We start from the raw sequence: 20,085 nt of genomic DNA on the forward strand, positions 1-20,085 counted from the left end.
CCGATCAACCTTGATCTCCTAAAGGAAAAATCAAACAACTGTTTGAGGTTGGTGTTTACAAGGGTTTGCTTCTGAATAAGCTGAGTGTAAACTAAATAAATTACAAGATGAAAGAAAGCTTAGAATATTTTGAATATCTTGCGCGTGTGTTGCTTCTTGTTAGTTTCTTAGCCGCTTCTTTCAATCTTCAGCCTCTATATATACTCCAAGGATTAGGGTTGAGCGTTGCATGGGAAATGCTACCGTTGGAGGGCAGTTCTGGAAAATCCAGCTTCTGCTGTGGCTGAGAACGTTAGGCAGGTCGTCAGGAAGGTACACTTGCTTTTGTACTTGGATAGCGACTTGACCTTTTAACCTAGGAGACTTCTGATCAGAGGAATGCTTCGTATTGGAACTTGTGAAGCCGGTTGATCAGAGTCAGAGGGAAAGCACAGATCCTCTGACCATTGTATCTTCTGATTCTGAACTCAGAGGGAAGAACATGGCCTTCAGAGTTTCTTGCTTCTGGACTTCAGAGTTTCCACTATTCAGCTTCTGGATCTTCAGAGTCTTCTACACCATCAGAACATCTGAACCTTCAGTGTTTCTTGGTTGTCAGAACTTCTGGATCTTCAGAGCTTCTAGCGACTGAGTCCTCATCAGAGTTTGTATAACTTCAGAACTTCTGAAGCTTTTCCACTGTTCATACTGAACATGGTGAATGCGAAAGCGTTGCTTGGGTTACCCTTTATACACAGTGCTTCTGATTTGTGTGAAATTGAGTCAGGGTCAGAGCCTGTAAATAGCACACTCAGAAAAACACGTTAGAGTACCACAATTGTTCATATCAAAAGGTTAACTTGTAATCATCAAAACATAGAGTTGTACTACTAGACCAAAACTTGATCTTACAACTTTTTCACATAATCACAATGTTTTAAGTTCTTTTTTTTAATGGTTGGTAAATCTCTTATGTTCTCTTTTTATTGAATTTCAGGATTATAAGATTCACGCTTCGGTTAGAAAGACTTTTATTTGCCGTCCAATCTTTGCTAAGTGTAGGATGTGTATATCAGATTTCGTTCTTTGGTGTTGGTGAAAGCAATCGTGATTTCCGTCTAACCTCGCATCCACTCAAGATCAACTTTTATATACATACTTATGTGCGATTGGTTCCCAACAAGGCTATCAACTTAAGCCTTTACTGTTTTGTGCCACTCTTTGATATAATGTTTAAGGACCTTGATACGTCTTTTCTTATAGGTATATATTGTTTTGTAGCCTCTTGAGTTTTAAATTATTGTTCTTAAATTTGGATTAATGTTTTTATGATTGAGCAAATGTGATTGGAATTCTCACTGGTGCAAGTGGTGAACAAGAGTTTGAGAAAGATGGTACAAAGCAGAAAAGAATTATTATTGAACTTGACCAAGATGGACTGTATTTGCCAAGGCCTGTCTTTACTCACAGACAGTTGTATGTTGCACTTTGTAGAGTTAAATTTAGAAAAGGGTTGAAGATGCTCATCATAGACGACGAAGGAGTTGTATCTAACACTACACGCAATGTGTATCAAGAAGTCTTCGATAATATTTGACATGTAAGTGCTGATTTTTTTACAATTATTTTCAATTTAAATTTTATTAATAGGAAAACTAATATGGTTATTCTTTTAATTGTTGACAGCATAAAAAGATGTTAAGCAGTTTATTGATCATCTAATTCGAAGGGTTATCCGCGTTGCTATAAGGTTTGTTTAACATTTTCAAATTGTACACATTTTATATTTGTATTGATTACTGATTATTACTCTTATATATATTTTTTCCTTTGTAGGTTCTATATATTGCTCAAATATGCTTGATTGACAACAAGATCGGTTATGAAGTTTTTATCATTAATCATGGACTACAACTTCTAATAAGCGTTCATGTTGTTCTCATTGTTATGTTTATTTTATTTCAATTTCAATGTAATGCATTCCTTAAAAACTTAGTTCTTATTACTATTCAAATGTTAACATCAGCTCCTTTCACACCGAACCAGCACCTACCCTCCAAATAAAACAACATTACATACACCAGAACAATAAAACAACAAGCATACAACAGCTCCTCAAAACATTCATCCATAAAAACACCATACTGGATTCACTCTGAAGCAAAGTTGAAAATTATAGTTTTTTTTTGAAATGGAAAATTATAGTTACTAGTGTAAAACTGAAGTTAGTTTTATTTATATATATAATACTTAATATGTTTGTTCTACGTAAAAAACAGTAATAAGTTTATTTTTTATTTTTTAAAGATTTCTCAATATATGATTAATAATTAAAATAAAAACAATATTAATATTAATTTAATATATAAGATATTGGAAAGTATTTCAATTAGTTATAAATATAAAAATTTACTATTAACTATCTAATATTGTATTTGATGTAAAGGGAATCAAATTGTATTGTTATTATTTAAAAATTATCCTCAATTTGTGATTAACAACTAAAATTTAAATAATATTAATATTTAATTTTAAAATGATAAATTTAGAATTTTAACAATTAGTAACTAACTAGATATAATATTCGTGCGCGTTGCACGAGTTTGCTTACAATTTTTTTAACATTATATACAAATTATTATAGGCTAATAAATAAAAATTAGGGTTAAATTAGTTTTTAGGCCCTGCACTATTGTTGGTCAATCTGCAAGTGTACAGATACCTCCGGGTTTTAAAATATCGAACCACGGGGAATGTGAGTGAAAATTGTGGATTTAAGCCTAAAATTTGCAAGTTTCGAAAGCAATAAAATTCTGAAATTGAGTTTGGTTGTTGGTGACAAAAAGATTGCAAAAGAGCAATAGTGAAAGTGTTGAAAATATCAATTGATGGAAATGCCTTGGGTTATCGATCATCTAATCCACTCAAGTCTACCTATCCTATGCATGTGAAACCTTGATTCATTCCTTGTTGCTTTAGCCTATATTTTTTTTTTGATAAATGTTAGTGGTTAGTTGTTAGTAAGTTAGAAAATCCCTTCAAATGTCTTTTCCAGGATTCGAACCCTGGACCTTCCCCTCCCCAACCCTTATGTCCCCTAGCTCCTACCACTTGAGCTAACCCTTGGTGACGCATAGAAGGATCAATTTCAATTCATGTCCCTAAACTACAACAAACTTCTGTTATGATTATAGTCTAGCCTATAGCAAGCGTGCACTCAAGCTAAGCATGCGTATTGGAATTGAAATACAAGGTAGAATCAAGAACTCATGCATAGAGATAGGATTTAACAACTAGAGTTTCATAGAATCACTTAAACCCAAAGCAAAAAGAAGACTAGCCACTCATGGCTACTGAATCCATACAATGAAATGTAAAGAACCTGAGAAAGATAACAAGGTGTAAGCCTCTCACAAGCCCCAAGGTTCTCCTCAACTTCTAAACTTGATCAAAAATGTGTAAAATGACTAATTGTTCCAATGAAAATGACCAAAGCCTTATTCATAGACAAAAAACACGAGTCTGGGCACTCAAGCATGAACTCAACATGCTTGAGCGCCAATTAAAAACAACAAAACAATAACTTTTTAAGCTAATTGGTGCTCAGGCGCCAATAAAGCATGCCTGGGCGTCAATTCCAAAAACAGAAACAGTAGCTTTGGCTACAATTGGCGCTCAGGCACCCATGGAACATGCTTGGGCGCCCAACACACGCTGGAAAACCTCATGATCTTCTTCTTAACTCCTCTTTAAGCCTCCTTTCAATTCTCCAAGCCTTTTTACCTTTTTCCTTCATCAGTTTTCAGACCTAGCTGCTTGGGAACAAAGCAAGGAAAATATCTAGGAACTCCAAGAGTTTATTAGCACAATGGACCCTCAAATTAAGTGGAAAAGATATGCAAGTCTTAAACTTGATAATCATGTTCGTTTTCCTTTGAAAAGCAGGATTAGTTATACTTGAGAATTTGGTTTATGTCCCTATACTAAAACGTTGATGATTTACATCCCTTAACTTGATAATCATGTTTGTTTTCATCATTTGACCATTTTTACCACTTAGGTGACATGTCAGCATGTAGGTAACTGCACCATCATTATTTTTTAAAATCATTTTCTTAAGTTGCCCTTAATAATTAAAATTTAAAGAAGTATTAATATTATTATTATTATTATTATTAAATATCAGAAAAATAATTTTTTTGTAATTAGTAATTAATATATTGATTAATATACCAAAGTAAATATAATGATTAATATAAATGTTATTAATAACTAATAATATTCTTATTAATGTATAATTCAAGTCAATTTTAATTTTACTTATATTATTATCATTATTTTTTAAAATTATTTTCTTAATGGTCCTTAATAATTAAGATTTAAAAAAATTATTATTATTTCTAAATATGAAAAATTGAATATTTTTATAATTAGTTATTAATATAATGATTAATATACTAAAATAAATGTAATGATTAATATACTAAAATAAATATAATGATTAATATAAATTTTATTAATAACTAATTAATATGCTTGTTAATATATAAGTCAATTTTAATTTTAATTATATATATATATTGATACAAGCGTAACAACTCTAGTAAAATCTCAAATGGCCTCCAATTTCAAACTTTTCTTCTTCACTGTCTTCCTTTGCTTGCTTTTCAAAGGTACATAATACAACTCTTCTTTGTAGCATGCATATGTCACGTTGTTCTTTTTTATTAAACTTTTAATTCATTGCTTTTATAATTTCAGCTCATGGAGAATGTTCCTTAAGGAACATTAGCGTTATACTAAAAGATACATCAGAGGTGCATTATGGTGAACCTATCATTCGTGTTAACATCACCAACAACTGCGCATCATGCACTCAGTCAAAAGTAAAGCTTGATTGCTCTAAATTTTACACAGAATTTGCTGATGAGCCATCAATTATGAAGGTTTATGGGGATGATTGCATTCTAAAAAATGGCCAACCCATTGAACCTTTTGAAACTGTCACTTTTCGCTATGCGTGGCATATTATGTTTTCATTTAAACCAATTTCTTCCCAAATTATATGTTCTTAAGTATGAGGATTAGTAATTTTTTATTTTTCCTTATCTCATGAGGTGAACAATATTCAATTTGAACCACAAATAAAATTTCCTATCATATCCTCTTGTTATTGTTGTATTTCTTTAGTTTCTTTATGTGTAGCTTTAAGGAACTGATGCTCTCGTATTGAAGCTTATAGGAACTAATTAATGTGAAAATTTAGAAGCTCTTATAATTAAAATTTCCATGAAAGAATACAAGAAATGACTGAGCTTGAATTCCTCAATAAACACAATATGATATGGTTAATAATAAATATCTTATGGAGATATTTTTAAACCATTATTTTTCATTTATTTATTAACAAATAGTATTATTTGAAGCTTGACTTTGCGAAGGAATATGATAATGTGGAGTGGAGTTTTCTGCAGAATATGTTGGAGGAGATGGGGTTTGGTTCCCATTGGTGTGATTGGATTCATTTTTGTGTGTCTACTGCAACAATATCGGTGCTAGTAAACGGCTCTCCAACTGACTTCTTTAAGATCGAAAAGGGGTTAAGACAGGGGATCCTTTATCGCATTTACTCTTATGCGTGCATGGCCTTTCTGTTATGTGGAATTGGTTGATACTTGAGGGGGGAAGTTGTAGTTTCTCTATAAGTCCTAGGTTGTGTCTAAATCATCTCTAGTTTGCGGATGATATGCTTGTCATTTACGAGGGGGATCCTGGACAGCTGAAGGATTTGAGTGATGTTTTGGAGGTTTTCTTGTTGGGCTTGGATTTGCGTGTGAATTATTTGAAGTCTGTTTTGATTGGGTGTAATGTTGAGCCTTCGGTGGTGGAGGGAGTTGCTTGTTGGACTAATTTCAATAATAAACATTTTTTATTTTAGATAAAAAGATATAACTTCATTTAATTTTTATCTTTTACTTTTTTCTCAACTTTAAGTCGATAATTTATATTTTAAATAATTCTTATATTTTAATTTTTAGTTATATGCATAAATATTTTTAATAGGGGTCATTTGATATTTAAAAGGCTTGAAATATGTTTGAAGTAACAAGTACTTCTTTAACGGCCCGACTTAAAGGTAGTCAATTTCAACCATTGTTATTATTTAAAAGGCTTAAATATGTTTGAAGTCGCCATAAAATAGGGGTCATTTGGTTTTGGTCCCTATACTTTTTTTTGGTTTTAATCCTTAAAGACAAATTAATAGTATGTATTTAATCCCGCTTTCTAAAAAAAGTATGTATTTAATCCCTGCCACCAAGCTTCGTTACAAAAACAATGACGTGACTAACGGAGGGATTAAAACCAAAAAACCCTTATTTTATAGGGATTGAAAACTCCCACAGGTATTTTTTTTTTCAAAATCTACAGCATAAGTGTATTCTTGGTTTTTGTAGGAAATTCAAATTAACTTTAGATATAAACAAGAATACAAACATGCATCATCAAGCATACCCAGTTTTACATAGCATATATAATATTACTTGTAGATGATATTTCCTCATTAAGCTTTCTTTGTAGTTGGTCACAGTATCGGTGGTATTTTGATGAATTGAATCCTTCCAGATTTTTATACAAATTTTAAAAACAATGATGGTTAATATAATTAAATACAAAGCTGCGGGACAATTAAATTGACATGTATATATGAATCCGTCATTTATTTTGGTGGAAGTACGCTGCTTACCTCATCAAGCCCTTCTTTGAGCAATATGTCTAGCTCTCTTGACAAAGGAAACACAAACTTTAAGTTGTATCTACACACAATCTCTCAACTCCTCTAGTGAAAGGATGAAGAATAACAAAGGGTTGAAGGTGGGTGGTAGAATATTCATTTTCAGGGCCAGTAGTCGTGTGTAAATTAAACACCCCTTTTCTTGATCTGCAAGTTATTGATAGCTTCATTCATGTGATCAGAAGTTGGGCGCTTTCCCTTATATGATCCCTATGCGAGCTAACTTTGTTTCTTGTTCTCACAAAGTGGTCGTAATTGTCTCTTGCATTCATGTAATGGACGTAAAAGGTCATCGCTGTGGAGTTTGGGACTTGAGTGAGGTGATGCAATAGATCATGGAGAAAAAAACACAAAAAATTTCAGTCCCTATAAAATTATTATGTTGTCTTTAAGGACTAAAACCAAGCAAAATAAATAGGGATTAAAACCAAAGGACCACTATTTTAATAGGATTTTAAACATATTTAAGCCTATTGGGTTTTCCCCAAGGATAACAAGAGAATTGCACCAAAAGTGGCAGAGAAAAAGACATTGAATTGAATGCTTCCCTGGAGCCCCGAAGTTGGCTTTGTGATATCTCTCTCTCATCACAAAATCATATGCTAATCAAAGAGTTCTCTCTTCCAAGTTATGAGTCATGACTCGTCGTTGTTGGAGTGATGACATTGGATACGCACTGTTGAACATTTGTCACCACCCCCAGTGAAGGATTTTAACACCACAGTTATATTTTGTATGCGGTGTTTACCTTCAAGAGGCCAGATTTATTTTGGTTCTAGATGATTTCTTTCTATATTATTTGGCCCCAAATGGTGACAAATTTTGTCAATTAAAACAGAGTCTTGTGACCTGGTCCTATTCCCGTACGCACTGTTTATGTTTGCAAATGTGGCCACATCAAATTTAGCGTGTCTTAGTCAAGATGCTCTACATCGGTATCTGCGTGCTAACCATATTTAGCACAGGAACGTAACAGATAGGACAAACAACACCATTAATTTTGTTGTCTCTTGGAAGGAAAGGGGACTTCAACTTCAAGTAGCAATGTGCTGCGGTACCTTTTGATTATTTAATCGTGGATGGGAATGTTTCCATGAAATGAATATACCATGCTATATATCTCAATGTTTTGATCTCTTTTGGTTTTTTAAGCCCATCGAGTACAAGTGTACAACCCATCAATCTAGTCCACCCTAGGCTATCTTTGGAAAAACATTATGCAATATAGATTAACACATGAACCACTTAATCAAACAACACATCTTATACAACTCATTTTTCTCTGAATTCTTTTCTTTTCTATCAAATTACACCATGCATATATCACGTCTCTATATAATTATTCTCTTCTCTTCCTATCTAACTCTAAATATCTACACTAAAAAAGTGCACATCAAACAAAAACTGCCACAAATTACAAGTGTCTCATAGAAAGCGGTAGTACACGAACCACAATTATTTTCACAAATACTTACATACATACTTCCTTTTTCATTGTTTGACGTATAAGAATTATGAGTTTTGGTTCATTAATATATATCTTTCTTCTCCCTATCATATTCACATACTTTCTCTTCCTATCTCTCTTCTTTCTCTATCACATCACCTATTATATTTCACATTTCTTTCTTATTTATTTCTTTCTCTATCTTAGTGTAAGTGTGGTTGTAGTGTGAATAAGCACTAATTGAAGAATCATAAGACTTAAAAAGTAAGGTTCTTCGTCCTTCAATATGGAACTGTCCTCTGTGCTCTACCTCTTTCTTCTTGTATCCAATGCATCGATGGTGGGTATGTACAAGGCAATACAACACAACACTCAAGTTAACGAAGCTGAGAGAGAATAAGGATTAGAGTATAAAAAGTGTGTTTCTCAAACATCTCTCATTTTGTATATATATATATATATTCAAGATTATTGTAAACATGGAGAGAATCATGGAAATAAGAGATATAATCATGTAACATATATATTGAAAAATAGTATATACTAACATAGAATGACCTCTCTAACAACCCTAAGTATCCAAGGCAAGAAGATGCACGGGCTTCCAAATTTTGAGATATTTTCTATGGTCTGAATCGATTAAGATGATCCGATCCTAAGATCGTAAGCAACTTCATATACTCCTGGTTCACCACGAGCATAATATATCCGAAGGAAAATGTTCGGGATTACTAGTTCAGTTTGACAAAAAAATGTGCATCTTTTCAAATGGACGGGTTTGTCCCCGTATGATAGCTCAAGTGGTAAGAACTAGAGACATAAATGTCAGGTGGGATAAATTGTGAAGAGTCCAGGATTCGAACCCTGAGGAAGACTAATTTACTAACATTACTAACAACTAACATTTGCCTATAAAAAAAACCGTAATGACTGTCGACGGGCATCGTCTGTCCATATTTCTGTTTTTTTGGTGGAAAAAAGGTAGTGGGCCATATTGGAAGAGGCCCATTTGTGAGGAGGGTGAAGGCCCAAAGAAGCATTCGTATGTGAATCTGAGCTGAGAAGGAAGAGAGTCGACGATAAAGGTGGAAAACGACAGAGAGAGCCAGCTAGTAGTAGCAACACACGCTCGCTGGCAATGAGATTGGGAACAAAATTGAATTGAATCCCTAAAATTCATTCAATCAATCAAACCATTCGAATCGAATCACTATCGTTGAGTCACTGTGGTGGTGGTGGTTCTGCAACTGCATGATCATCCTACAATGGGGAAAAATCAAGCCTACAAAGCTATGCAACGAGCCAGGCTCGGCGGCGCCTCCGCCGGCCCCGACGAGGTTGAAGACGGCATGGTTTGTACCGTTTCATACCACACCTTACGCGATTTTCTCCGATTGCTTTTACTTCAATTGTTTCAATCCCAATTTTTCATCGCTAGTTTCGCATGTGCTCAATATTAGGGATAAACGAAATTTCACTGTATGAATTTTGCTGTATACAGATTCTAGATTCGTTAATCTGTGTGTAGTTTGTTTTGTGATGCGATTTTCAACCCTTCATTGGATTTTGAGGCATCTCTCCTAACACAGTTTTTAGAATTTCTTCTTTTAATCAATATATGCTATGAGGTTTGCCAATTTTGGCTAAATGGAACTGAACTAAAACTAGTACTTTGAAGTTCGGAGGTTTCGGGTTTGGACAATGGGATGAAAGTGCATTAAATACTTAGAGAATGAGCTTTGTCACCCATGATAGGTTTACTATACTCGACCATGATTGCCTCATGTGGATGATACGTGTGATTTAGAAAAAAATAGAACTACTAAATGCAGAAAAAATAACTTGTCTAACGATATTTTTAGCCTCGAGATTGAATCAGAACTTTTTGTATTTTATGTATGTTTTCTTTCGCTTGGAGTTGTAAGGTGGCAGTAAACATTTTGAGACATGAGAACTAAGTGGGTAGTGAAATAACAATTGATACTCATGCATGTTAAGATGGATGAGTGGCAACACTAGATAAGATTAGCAATGAGCGTATAAGAGGAGATATTGGGGTGACACCTATCAAGGAGAAAGTGATAGAAAATCGGTTAAAGTGATATGGACATGAGAGAAGACTTTTAGAGGCACCGGTGAGAAGGTTTGATATCATGATCTTAGTCATGTGAAGAGGGGTAGAGGGGGAATAAAAAGAACATGGGAAATTATTGTTAAAAATGACCTCATTATCAATAATATCTCTCAAAATCGAGTTTTTGATCGAGGTCAATGGCGTAGTGTGATCTATATAGCTTACCTCACTTAGTGGAATAAGGCTTTTGTTGTTGTTATGAATCATGCATGTACGTAGATATTCTTCTATACAAGAATCTTGTGTGAAGATTCTTGAATTTTTTTGGTTGAGATGGTTTAGTGGGGTGCAGAACTTAGTTACTGAGGTGTATGTTACGTTATAGGCTTATGTTGCTTTATAATGCTCGAATGTTGGATCTCTTTCTTTTCCTGGACCGTTATTGATGAGGACAGTCGCAGGTGGATGGTTCATTTCATTCACCAGAGTGGCATGCAGCTCGTTTGGCTAGCCTTAAAACATCTCACACAGTTACATGGGAAGAGTTCAAACAGAAACAAAAGGTAATCTCTTGACAAATCTTGGATGTTAGCTCTTAAAAGTAAATTGAAATTTCATTATTTTCTTTTTCGTTATGATGGGGGTGAAAATGCACTCCAATGTTACATGGTCAAGTAGGACAAGTTTTAGTTTACAAAGATAATTGGCAATCTATAATCTTTACTGCTCAGTCTTACTACCTTCATAAGCAGAATTTGTTGAAAACACAGCCATTGATTCTGTTTGGAACCAAGTCTTATCTGAACTGTGCGCTCTACAGCCTTTTTTATTACTTCAATGTTGGTTTAAGTTGTGCATGCATTATCTCATTGTTTTGATTTTGAATATCCACCACCTTTGTTTATACTACAAGTACATACATCCTTTTGCACGTTCTTGTAAATTTGAGGCGGGTTTTTTGCTATCTCATCATTCCATATGCCCTCTTCCAAGTCTTCTCTAGATTTCAAATCTGTCCTAAATTGGGTTTAAGGTTTTGATTATAATAGAGAAAAATGTTTATAATCTTCATTATTATAAAAATCTGTCACTTCAATTATTATGATTACTTCTAGTCTAGTCTCTTCACTCAAATGAAATTTCGCTGAGTTAGCTCAAGCTAGAACAAAAAACATAAAAGAAAACCATTTATGTTTTTTAAGTTTTCATTTTTTTATTCCCTAAGTTATGTTCAACACTACTATATATGACTTTTTCCCCATTTTATATTTTGCATTGCATGAACAACTTTATTTCTTGATGTAGTTTAGTTAATTTACAGTGGGAGAGTAGTTAGATTTTTATAATGTACTTATATTTCCTAAATCACAACACAAGTTATTCAATTTGTCAAATTTCTAGTGCAATAGAAGTATTGTGCTGCTTAAATATACAGTGCATTTGACTCAATATTGTTGTATTTACTAGGAAGAAGAGATGAGAAAAGGAGAGTTGGAAGCAGATGCAGATAGAATGATGAGGGAGTACAGAGCTCAACTAGATGCTGAAAGGTCTCGCAAACTTTCACAGGGAAGAAATCACTCTGGTAGTAAGTCCAAACACGCAAAAGGTGTGCATAATAAAGTGACAGAACTTGGTCTGTTTTGCTAGCCCTCCCTGTTCCCAGCTTCTAACAATCACTATTGTATATTCTACTTTGCAGATAAGAAGGACAGAATTTCAAAGAAGCACAGCAGCAAAAAAAGAAAGGTGCTTTTAATTTTTTAACCATTTACTTTTCCCTAAAAGAACTGAAAAGTTTCATATAACTTCGATGTTTTTGTTTTAAATTTAATAACAGTGTCCTCTACTTAAATGTAACTATGAAATGGGAGCTGTTTTATTGGGGTTAGTTTTAAAAAAAAGGATGTTGATTTTAAGTTGTTCATTTACTCAAAATCAACCCAGGTCACAAGCTACTTATGCTTAATTTTTTAAAAGCCACTTGCTTCTCCCCTGACCTATAGGATGTTGATTTTAAGTTTTTTATTTACTCAAACTTCATCGGTGTATGAAAATTGAAAAGGGCTGAAACATGAAGGCATTGTGATTTACCCTTTTTTTGTATATCAATCTGAGGTCTGGACGCACTGGAGGTTTTGAGGAAGGTGACTGTTTTAGTTTGAAAGAAATTGATGTTAATTACTTCTTCCCTTCCTTTCAATATTTCAGGATTTGTTTATTGAAATTTGAATGGATTTAAAGTAGTCTTTCTGTCTGGACAACACACACACACATTACTATTCTACACAAACTAACCTAGTATACATGAACAAAAGTGATCAACATATTAGTCTATTAGTCTAGCTTCTCCTAAGGTTATTTAATATCATGCAAACCAACTCTGTTTATTGTTGTTGCAAACTGATTCAAATTATCGGGCCTTTGGTTCTATGTTTATTGTTGGACGAATAATGCTAATGAGCCAAGCAATAGGGGTATGTTTTGTTTCATATAGTTATGAATGTATCAATTTTTATGCATCCTCATTAACTCAACTGTTGTAGCATTCAAGAAGATCGTCTGCATCTAGCTCGTCTTCGTCATCCTCTGATTCTAGTAGTGATGAAGAAGAGAGAGTGTCAAGAAGATCAAAGTCCAGGTCTAAGAGATCAAAGAAGGAGAAGAAGCACAAGTCAAGGAGCAAGGATTCTGGAACCGATAGTGAAGATGGTGGTGGTCCAGTTCGCCTTTCAAGATTCTTTGGGAACACGAAGAGCCAATAGTGGTTGAATAATTGGTTTTGTATCATAAAATTGTTTTAATCTATAATAGTCAATTTATGAATCAGCTTTTCTTTTATCATCAACTCATTCCTTCTTTACAGATTTGTAATTTTGTATGCCATATTATGTGTTCTCTTCAAAAGAGATTATCTTTTCTTGGGTTAATCTGTGAGACGGAGGACCATTCTGAGTTTTAACGATATAAAAAATCAACAATAGTTTGATAATTTGCAATGGTTGATTATTACATTGAACTGCATTACCCTTCACCAAAGTGCAAGAAGTGCTATTCCTTTGCTTTTGAAACTTTTGCTGGGTTGTTATTATCTTTAACCTGAAACCATTGCTTCCTCCTTAGTACATGTTTGGTTTGGCGTTAGAGCCAGTGTAAATGTTTTATATTAATGTTACTCAATATGACAAAAAAAATCTTAAAAACATATTTAAACAGCAACCATTGTACCATAATTGTACACTTAAACTGTAAGCCATTGTAACTTTCTGAAGTTGATACAAAAACTGGAAACACAAGCACATAATCAAACATTCAAACCTGTAGCAATTGCATATACCATAATGCAAATGCCACTGTTGCAGCTCTATCACAAACAATGTGCAAATTGAAAAGCAGCCAAACGCATTATGGTTTCATCGATGTTCCCAAATCCCACCATTGAAAACCAGGTATAAGTCTTATATACAGATTGAATAGTTCACATGGGCATGTAATCAAAGACCAAAACAAGGCATGGATGATATATATACAAGTTACGATATGCCATTATCCACCCTTATGGTGACTCCAAATTGAAAGAACATGTATTAAAAAAATCTTACACCACTACAAATTCGGGTAGCTAACTCCTTATATTACACTTTCGATCTTAGGTAAAAAATAAAAACAGAGCTATAGTGCAGATACTGCTTCAGGAGGATGATAATGAAGCATCTCATTCCACATCATTTCCCTGATAATCTCTTCTTTCCTACTTTCAACTATGTCAATTTTGATGGGAACCTGAGCAGGAGGCTCACGCATTGGATCAAATATACCAGCAAAATATGGATGTTGAAGTGCTTCTGAGGCAGTGATTCTTTTAGCTGGGTGAAATACAAGCAATCTTTGCAGCAAATCAATTGCCAATGGATCAGCTTGTGGATATAGCTGAGAGAACTCTATGCCCCTTCTATAGGGAAGTGATTCGATGAAACTCCTCGATCTCGGATTATCAATAAAGTCAAGATCAGATTCATCCTGGGTTCCGATAATGCTTATGATTAGTTTCAGTTGATTGAGGCAATCAGTTCCAGTGAAGATAGGCTTTCTACCAAGAATCTCAGCAAAAATGCATCCTACAGACCACATATCAACAGAAGTTCCATAATCATCACTGCATAACAGAAGTTCTGGTGCGCGATACCATCGAGTAACAACATACTCTGTCATGAACTCGCCATCAAATCTTTTGGTTCTTGCAAGCCCGAAGTCACATATCTTCAAGTCACAATTGGCATTCACAAGCAGATTCCCAGGCTTCAGGTCACGATGAAGAATCTTTGCAGAGTGAAGATATTCAAGACCTTGAAGCAGCTGCATTAATAACAGTTTAATTATGATTAGATTCAATCAAAAATAAGCAAAAGCATCATTGAGAGGGGAGTTTGTTTCAGCTTTTTTTCTTTAAAAAGTCTATTGTTCTATGCAAACACAAATAAGCTTATACTTTTCTTAGAATCTCTAAAAAATATATATATATATTTTTAAGAAAATTAAAAATCTAGGAGAGTGTAAAGGATTATTGAAAAAAGCTAGCTAGTACCTGAAACATGAAAAATTGGCAATGATCATTGGAGAGTGGCTGAGAGGACTTGATAACGTGATGAAGATCTGTGTCCATGAGTTGATAGACCAAGTAGACATCCTTGAAACTTGTTCTCTTGTCTGGGATCATAACATCTTTCAAAGCAATCACATTCTCATGATGAATGTGTCTAAGCAGCATCATCTCCCTCAGAACTCTCATAGCATCAGTGCAATTTTCAAACACATTACCAATCTTCTTGATTGCAACTTTCTCATCAGTCTCACTATTGATGGAAGAGCACACTACGCCATAAGCACCTTTTCCAATAGGCTTGATTGGAACATACTTGATGTCTAACTCAAACAGTGTTTGTGAAACTGCATAAGAATGCTTCCCTCTAGCCTTATCAATCTCCATTAAATTTGCCATATTCAATTCTTGCTAATGAATGAGTAAACAGCACTAAACACTGAGAGAAAACCAATAAAATGCTCTGTACGCAGCGCTATTAATTTCTTTCTATCAAGATACTATTTATCAATAGACCCAGCAAAATGCGGAAAAATAAAGCAATCAAGAAATATATTAGACAAGTTAAAATTGGAACGAATCAAATCTTTTATCGGATTTATTAGGTTTTAGATTTGATTTCAAAATAAAAAAGGTTTTAGATCTGATTTCAAAATAAGCAAACACAATCTTTTTTTGGTCGATAACAACCCAATCTAAACTAACTTAATATCCACACATAATCTTTTTTTGTAAATCATATTCCAAAATGTGTTTAATTTTAAAAATGTGTTTGAAGTTTTTTATTTGAAGTTCGTAATTTTTTTTTTAATTGATTAATTGAGCGAAAGTTTAGCTGTATGAAACTTAATACAAAGAACCACGCTGTATTATATTATAATTTTTTATTAGTTCGAGTTTTTTTTTTTGAAGTCAAAAAAAGAAAAAAAAAGATATGAATTATTTTTTTTTTTCGAGTTGAAGTATTAATCAAAATATCAAATGACCACAAAAAAATATTTTTATTTAAGCTATATATTTATTTATTTAATATAGTATATACGTTTTCGGTCCCTAAAAAACCATGGTTCTTTGTCTTAAGTGTGACGCCCCGACTTTCAGGGGTCATAAATTAACCTGCTAAAGAAAATATGTAATGATTTCCAAAAAAAATTTATAAATACGGGTGTATATATATATATATATATATATATATATATATATTTTTTTTTTTTTTTTCTTTTCAAAACATTTCCAAAACTTGACATGCATACATTTGCCAAAAAGTCCATGCATAAGGCAAGCACCCGAAGGTAACAACGGATGTACAATTCATAAAGTACAATAAAATAAAGCCTAGTTCAACAACTGAACCCAAAACGCAACAACTCTATAAGTCCGATATACTCCCTACGACTTCTACACTAGAGAATCGCAGGAAGGAAATGCATCGGAACCTACCCAAAACCAAAAATAACTTATACAAATAACCCTACAAGCTTTAACCAATGACGGTAAGCTTCACTACCCAAGGTCCTTGTAACACCCCGATTTCGGTGGCGTCACTTTAGTAACTCAAAAATAAAATAAAGCGGAAAAACAGGTTTTTTTTTTGTTTTGTTTAAATAAAAAGACTTGTCGAAATAAGGTCTCAACCCAATCGCAATTAACAGCGATTAATATACAAAATAAGCACAGCCCTTGCTGCAACTAAAAACATCGTCACGAGTGTCCTCAAGTGACGGAAAGTAATATTAAGTAATTGAAAGTAGTGCCCGCGGGCAAATAAGTGCGGCTCATAGTCAGAGTCACAAGCTTTATAACTACAGTCCTCCAAGAAAATAAATTAGCCCCAAACGGCCTCCAAAAGACTTCCTACGCCCGACAAACTCCCTGTGATCCTCATGGAAGAGAATCACACAAAAAGCTAATAGTCGGGAACCTACCCTGCCCCAAAATACAACTGATGAATCAGAGCTATGACCATGACAACCAAAATCAGTAACTCTAACCACCCATATCCTACACCACTATCTTCGACCCTCATCTGATCTTCCATGAAGTCCGGGTCCACGTCGAAGGCTCAGTAGTAGTCATTTCGCTCCGGGTCCTCCCCGAACGACGAACCTTCTTGAATCATCTGTTGAACGTCTGGCAGCAGGCCGACCGCCCAAACACAAACATACAAACAAAGCCACGGCGCTAGGGTCAACTCACGGAATATAGTAGATAATACAAACAGCATGTGAAGAATAAGGGGGTATGTATATATATATGTTGTATATATATATTTATATGTTCTGTATTGCCTACCCTAAGGTATATACTTAGCATGTTATCAAGGCTCTAATAACAATTCAATGAATAATATCTCAACAATACAATAAGCATTATCTCAACAATTCCATATTGGGCGCATGTATGCATGCAATGTCAATTCAAACGTTGATCCCAAAAATAGGCATGTCAAGTCGATCCAACCCATTGGGTCGAACACAAGGACTCGCACACGCAGTAAATGACAACGCCAAGTCGGTTCTCTCATTAGAGTCGAACATACGGACGTTGCGCGCGTCTAATGACTATCGCCGAATCGATCCAATCCCTCGGATTGAATATAAGGATCCGCGCGTGTCGAAATATTATCGCTGAATCGGTCCAATCCCTCGGATTGAACTCACGGACTCACGCGAGTTTATATGGCGATGGCTGAATCGATCCAATCCATCGGATTGAATATAAGGATTCACGCGTGCCCGAGTGACTACCGCTGAATCGATCCAATCCCTCGGATTGAATATAAGGATTCACGCGTGTCAAACGATTATTGCCGAATCGGTCCAACCCGTCGGGTTGAACATAAGGATTCGCGCCCGTTAAGCCGAAGATAATGTCGATTATGCGACAAAATGAATTAATCAAAAGAAGAAAGAATGAACTTGGAACTCATAGTTCCCGGCTAAACTTTAGATAGCCAAACAATAAACTGCTCATCGAGCGAAGAGTACCGAAGTACTTGGAAACTTATAATTTCCGGCTAAACTTTAGATAGCCAAACAATAAACTGCTCATCGAGCAAAAGAGTATCAACATACTCGGAAACTTGTAAGTTTCTTCTAAACTTGGACTCGGCGACCCTTCTCATCTTTCAAACTAATATTCAAGCTCCAAGCTCTTATCTAAGGTTGTTACCATTATTCAATGGTTTTAGAGATTGATTAATGTCTTATGAGTTTTCCTTGAGAAAATAGGTTTCTTTTAATCTTATAATACTTCCTATAAGTTTCAGGGATCCCATAATCCCAAACAATTCCTTGAGAAGGTCTCGATCCATTAAAACATAACAAGGTCCGAACTCCGTTCGTCCTTTCGAACTCTCTCAAAAATCTCATAAAATTCGGCATGACTTGCCCGTTATCCTCACTCATCAGTATCACAGATATAAGTGGAATAGCATAACTAAATCAGCGCAATCAATAAGCATAAACAGCATATTCCAACACATCCTAGATTAACCAGCAAACGGCCGAAGCCTCTCAGAAAACATTTTTCCATAAAGCGATAAACAATATCCAAGCAATATTCAATATCAACACAATAACCCAGTCGAATTGATCGACGCCTACAAGGAAATAGCTAGTAAGTAAGTTGCCCTAACCTCGAGTTGTTCTAGTCTCGCGGTGCAGGTCTCGCTCACAAGCTTGTTCAGTCAAGCCCAAGGTTTCCACAAACGAACCTTAGAGCAAACAAAGCAGAAATCAATCAAATTAAGTCGACATAATCGAAACAATACTAACTAGAGTTAGACAAAGCTCAAGAAACTTCAGAGTACAACACTTAGGCACGAATGAAAGGGCTTTCCCCGAATGGATGAGTTTTGACTCGATTCAAGTTTTGTGCAAAAACACTTTATTCGCTAAAACGTGCATAACTCGAGCTACAGAACTCGGAATGACACGAAACCGGCGCCAAAATTTCGACAATTGAAAGAGCTACGCAATGGCTCAGGTCATAGAGACCCAAAAATTATTTTTGGACACGGTACCCAAGCAAATAGGTTTCGGCCACTATGGAAAATAGGGTTTTCGAACTTTTTCTTCGATCTAAATCAATTCCTAGGTATTCTTAGGCGATATCTAGGCCAGGGAAACTCTCAGAAAAATTATCGGGTTAAAAACTGTCGCAGGGGTATTTTGGTCAATATTTTTAGCTCAGAATTTCAAAACTGAATTTTCGAAAAACAAATTGGATGGGAATGTCAACAACGACGTTTATGACGACTAATCCTACTAGCACTAAGCTCAATCGTCAGTTTTAAGCGTAAAGAACGAAACTTTGCCCAGAAATGGGTATTTGATGCAAAAATTGATTCCGGCGGCATTTCGTCGACATCTGACAAAATCTAATCCGCAGAACACGCTCAGAAGCATGCAGGGAATAAGTTTAGACACTGAAATCAGCTTATTTGAACAGTTTTACAAAAAGCTCAAAACTTTGAGCACAGAAAGACATAGAAGAAGTCGACAGATCTGACGATCAGAAGTGAGAGATAGTAACTATACCTCGATGTCTTCGATTAGCAACGAACGGTGAAGCAATCGGGCAAGAAACGGCGAAAATCACTTCTCCTCTTTCTCTCCTCCAAGCTCTCGGCCACTCCCTCTCCAAATGGCAATTTTTTTGTTTTTTTTTTCATTTTTCATACTATATATAGGAAATGGAAAACGCGGAAAAATGAAAATTTCGCGATTCCGATTTTTCCTACTGATTCCAACGTATTTTAGACACAATATTCTTCCCGCTGAATCTTCTAATTCTTCAAAGAAATATCGGTATGATTTTTGGTTTTCGAGGCTTGTTTTTAATGCTTACCGGCATTAAAAATGCACTTTATGCACTTTATGATATTGACCTCGGATGCAGAAACTTCCTTCTGAAGAAAGATTTGGAACGTCGATTAGAGTGAGCGTCCGCGGATGAAATCTTTATTTGAAGCCCCGAGTAGAAAAGTCTCCATCGTCCGTCGATTTTAGGGTTTCTGAACTATCAGGGATTCCGTTTCGGCAAACTTCCGAGTATCGGAATCAGACGTTCGTACATCCTAGAGTTTCGTATCGAAACGCTCGTTTTGGAAAGGAATAAGAGAAAGTCCTATTTTCCTCTAGAAGATTTTTGGAAAATTTCCTATAGTGTTCCAAAGCTGGAAGTTTGTT

At 34.9% G+C, this 20,085-nt stretch overlaps 2 protein-coding genes across 3 annotated transcripts; one reads left to right on the forward strand and one right to left on the reverse strand.

Annotated features, from left to right (window-relative positions):
* Nucleotides 1-9,299: 9,299 nt before the first annotated feature.
* On the forward strand, nt 9,300-13,285 carry LOC130713678 (uncharacterized). Of its 2 annotated transcripts, none has more exons than XM_057563465.1 (5): nt 9,300-9,571; nt 10,755-10,856; nt 11,761-11,902; nt 11,996-12,042; nt 12,851-13,015. In XM_057563465.1, exons 1-5 carry the CDS (start codon nt 9,485-9,487, stop codon nt 12,863-12,865), a joined length of 393 nt encoding a protein of 130 aa, XP_057419448.1. In that variant the 5' UTR covers nt 9,300-9,484; the 3' UTR covers nt 12,866-13,015. The 2 variants fall into 2 exon arrangements, with proteins under 2 accessions (XP_057419448.1, XP_057419447.1); XM_057563464.1 differs by having other exon boundaries at nt 9,305-9,571; nt 12,840-13,285.
* Nucleotides 13,286-13,868: 583 nt separating this feature from the next.
* Nucleotides 13,869-15,292, reverse strand: LOC130709993 (mitogen-activated protein kinase 7-like). Its single transcript, XM_057559147.1, has 2 exons — nt 14,879-15,292; nt 13,869-14,649 (listed from the first exon to the last, which is right to left on the reverse strand). Exons 1-2 carry the CDS (start codon nt 15,290-15,292, stop codon nt 13,966-13,968), a joined length of 1,098 nt encoding a protein of 365 aa, XP_057415130.1. The 3' UTR covers nt 13,869-13,965.
* Between the last annotated feature and the right edge of the window lie 4,793 nt (nt 15,293-20,085).

This window comes from Lotus japonicus, chromosome 4, assembly GCF_012489685.1.
Source record: "Lotus japonicus ecotype B-129 chromosome 4, LjGifu_v1.2".
Lineage (NCBI taxonomy): Eukaryota > Viridiplantae > Streptophyta > Magnoliopsida > Fabales > Fabaceae > Lotus > Lotus japonicus.

Excerpts from the sequence above, each read along its gene's own strand:
- LOC130709993 (XM_057559147.1), bottom strand. The coding sequence starts at position 15,292 with ATGGCAAATTTAATGGAGATTGATAAGGCTAGAGGGAAGCATTCTTAT. Across the intron at positions 14,650-14,878 it reads GCCAATTTTTCATGTTTCAG|CTGCTTCAAGGTCTTGAATA; the intron begins GTACTAGCTAGC and ends TTATTAATGCAG.
- LOC130713678 (XM_057563464.1), top strand. The coding sequence starts at position 9,485 with ATGGGGAAAAATCAAGCCTACAAAGCTATGCAACGAGCCAGGCTCGGC. Across the intron at positions 10,857-11,760 it reads AGTTCAAACAGAAACAAAAG|GAAGAAGAGATGAGAAAAGG; the intron begins GTAATCTCTTGA and ends TGTATTTACTAG. Across the intron at positions 12,043-12,839 it reads ACAGCAGCAAAAAAAGAAAG|CATTCAAGAAGATCGTCTGC; the intron begins GTGCTTTTAATT and ends CAACTGTTGTAG.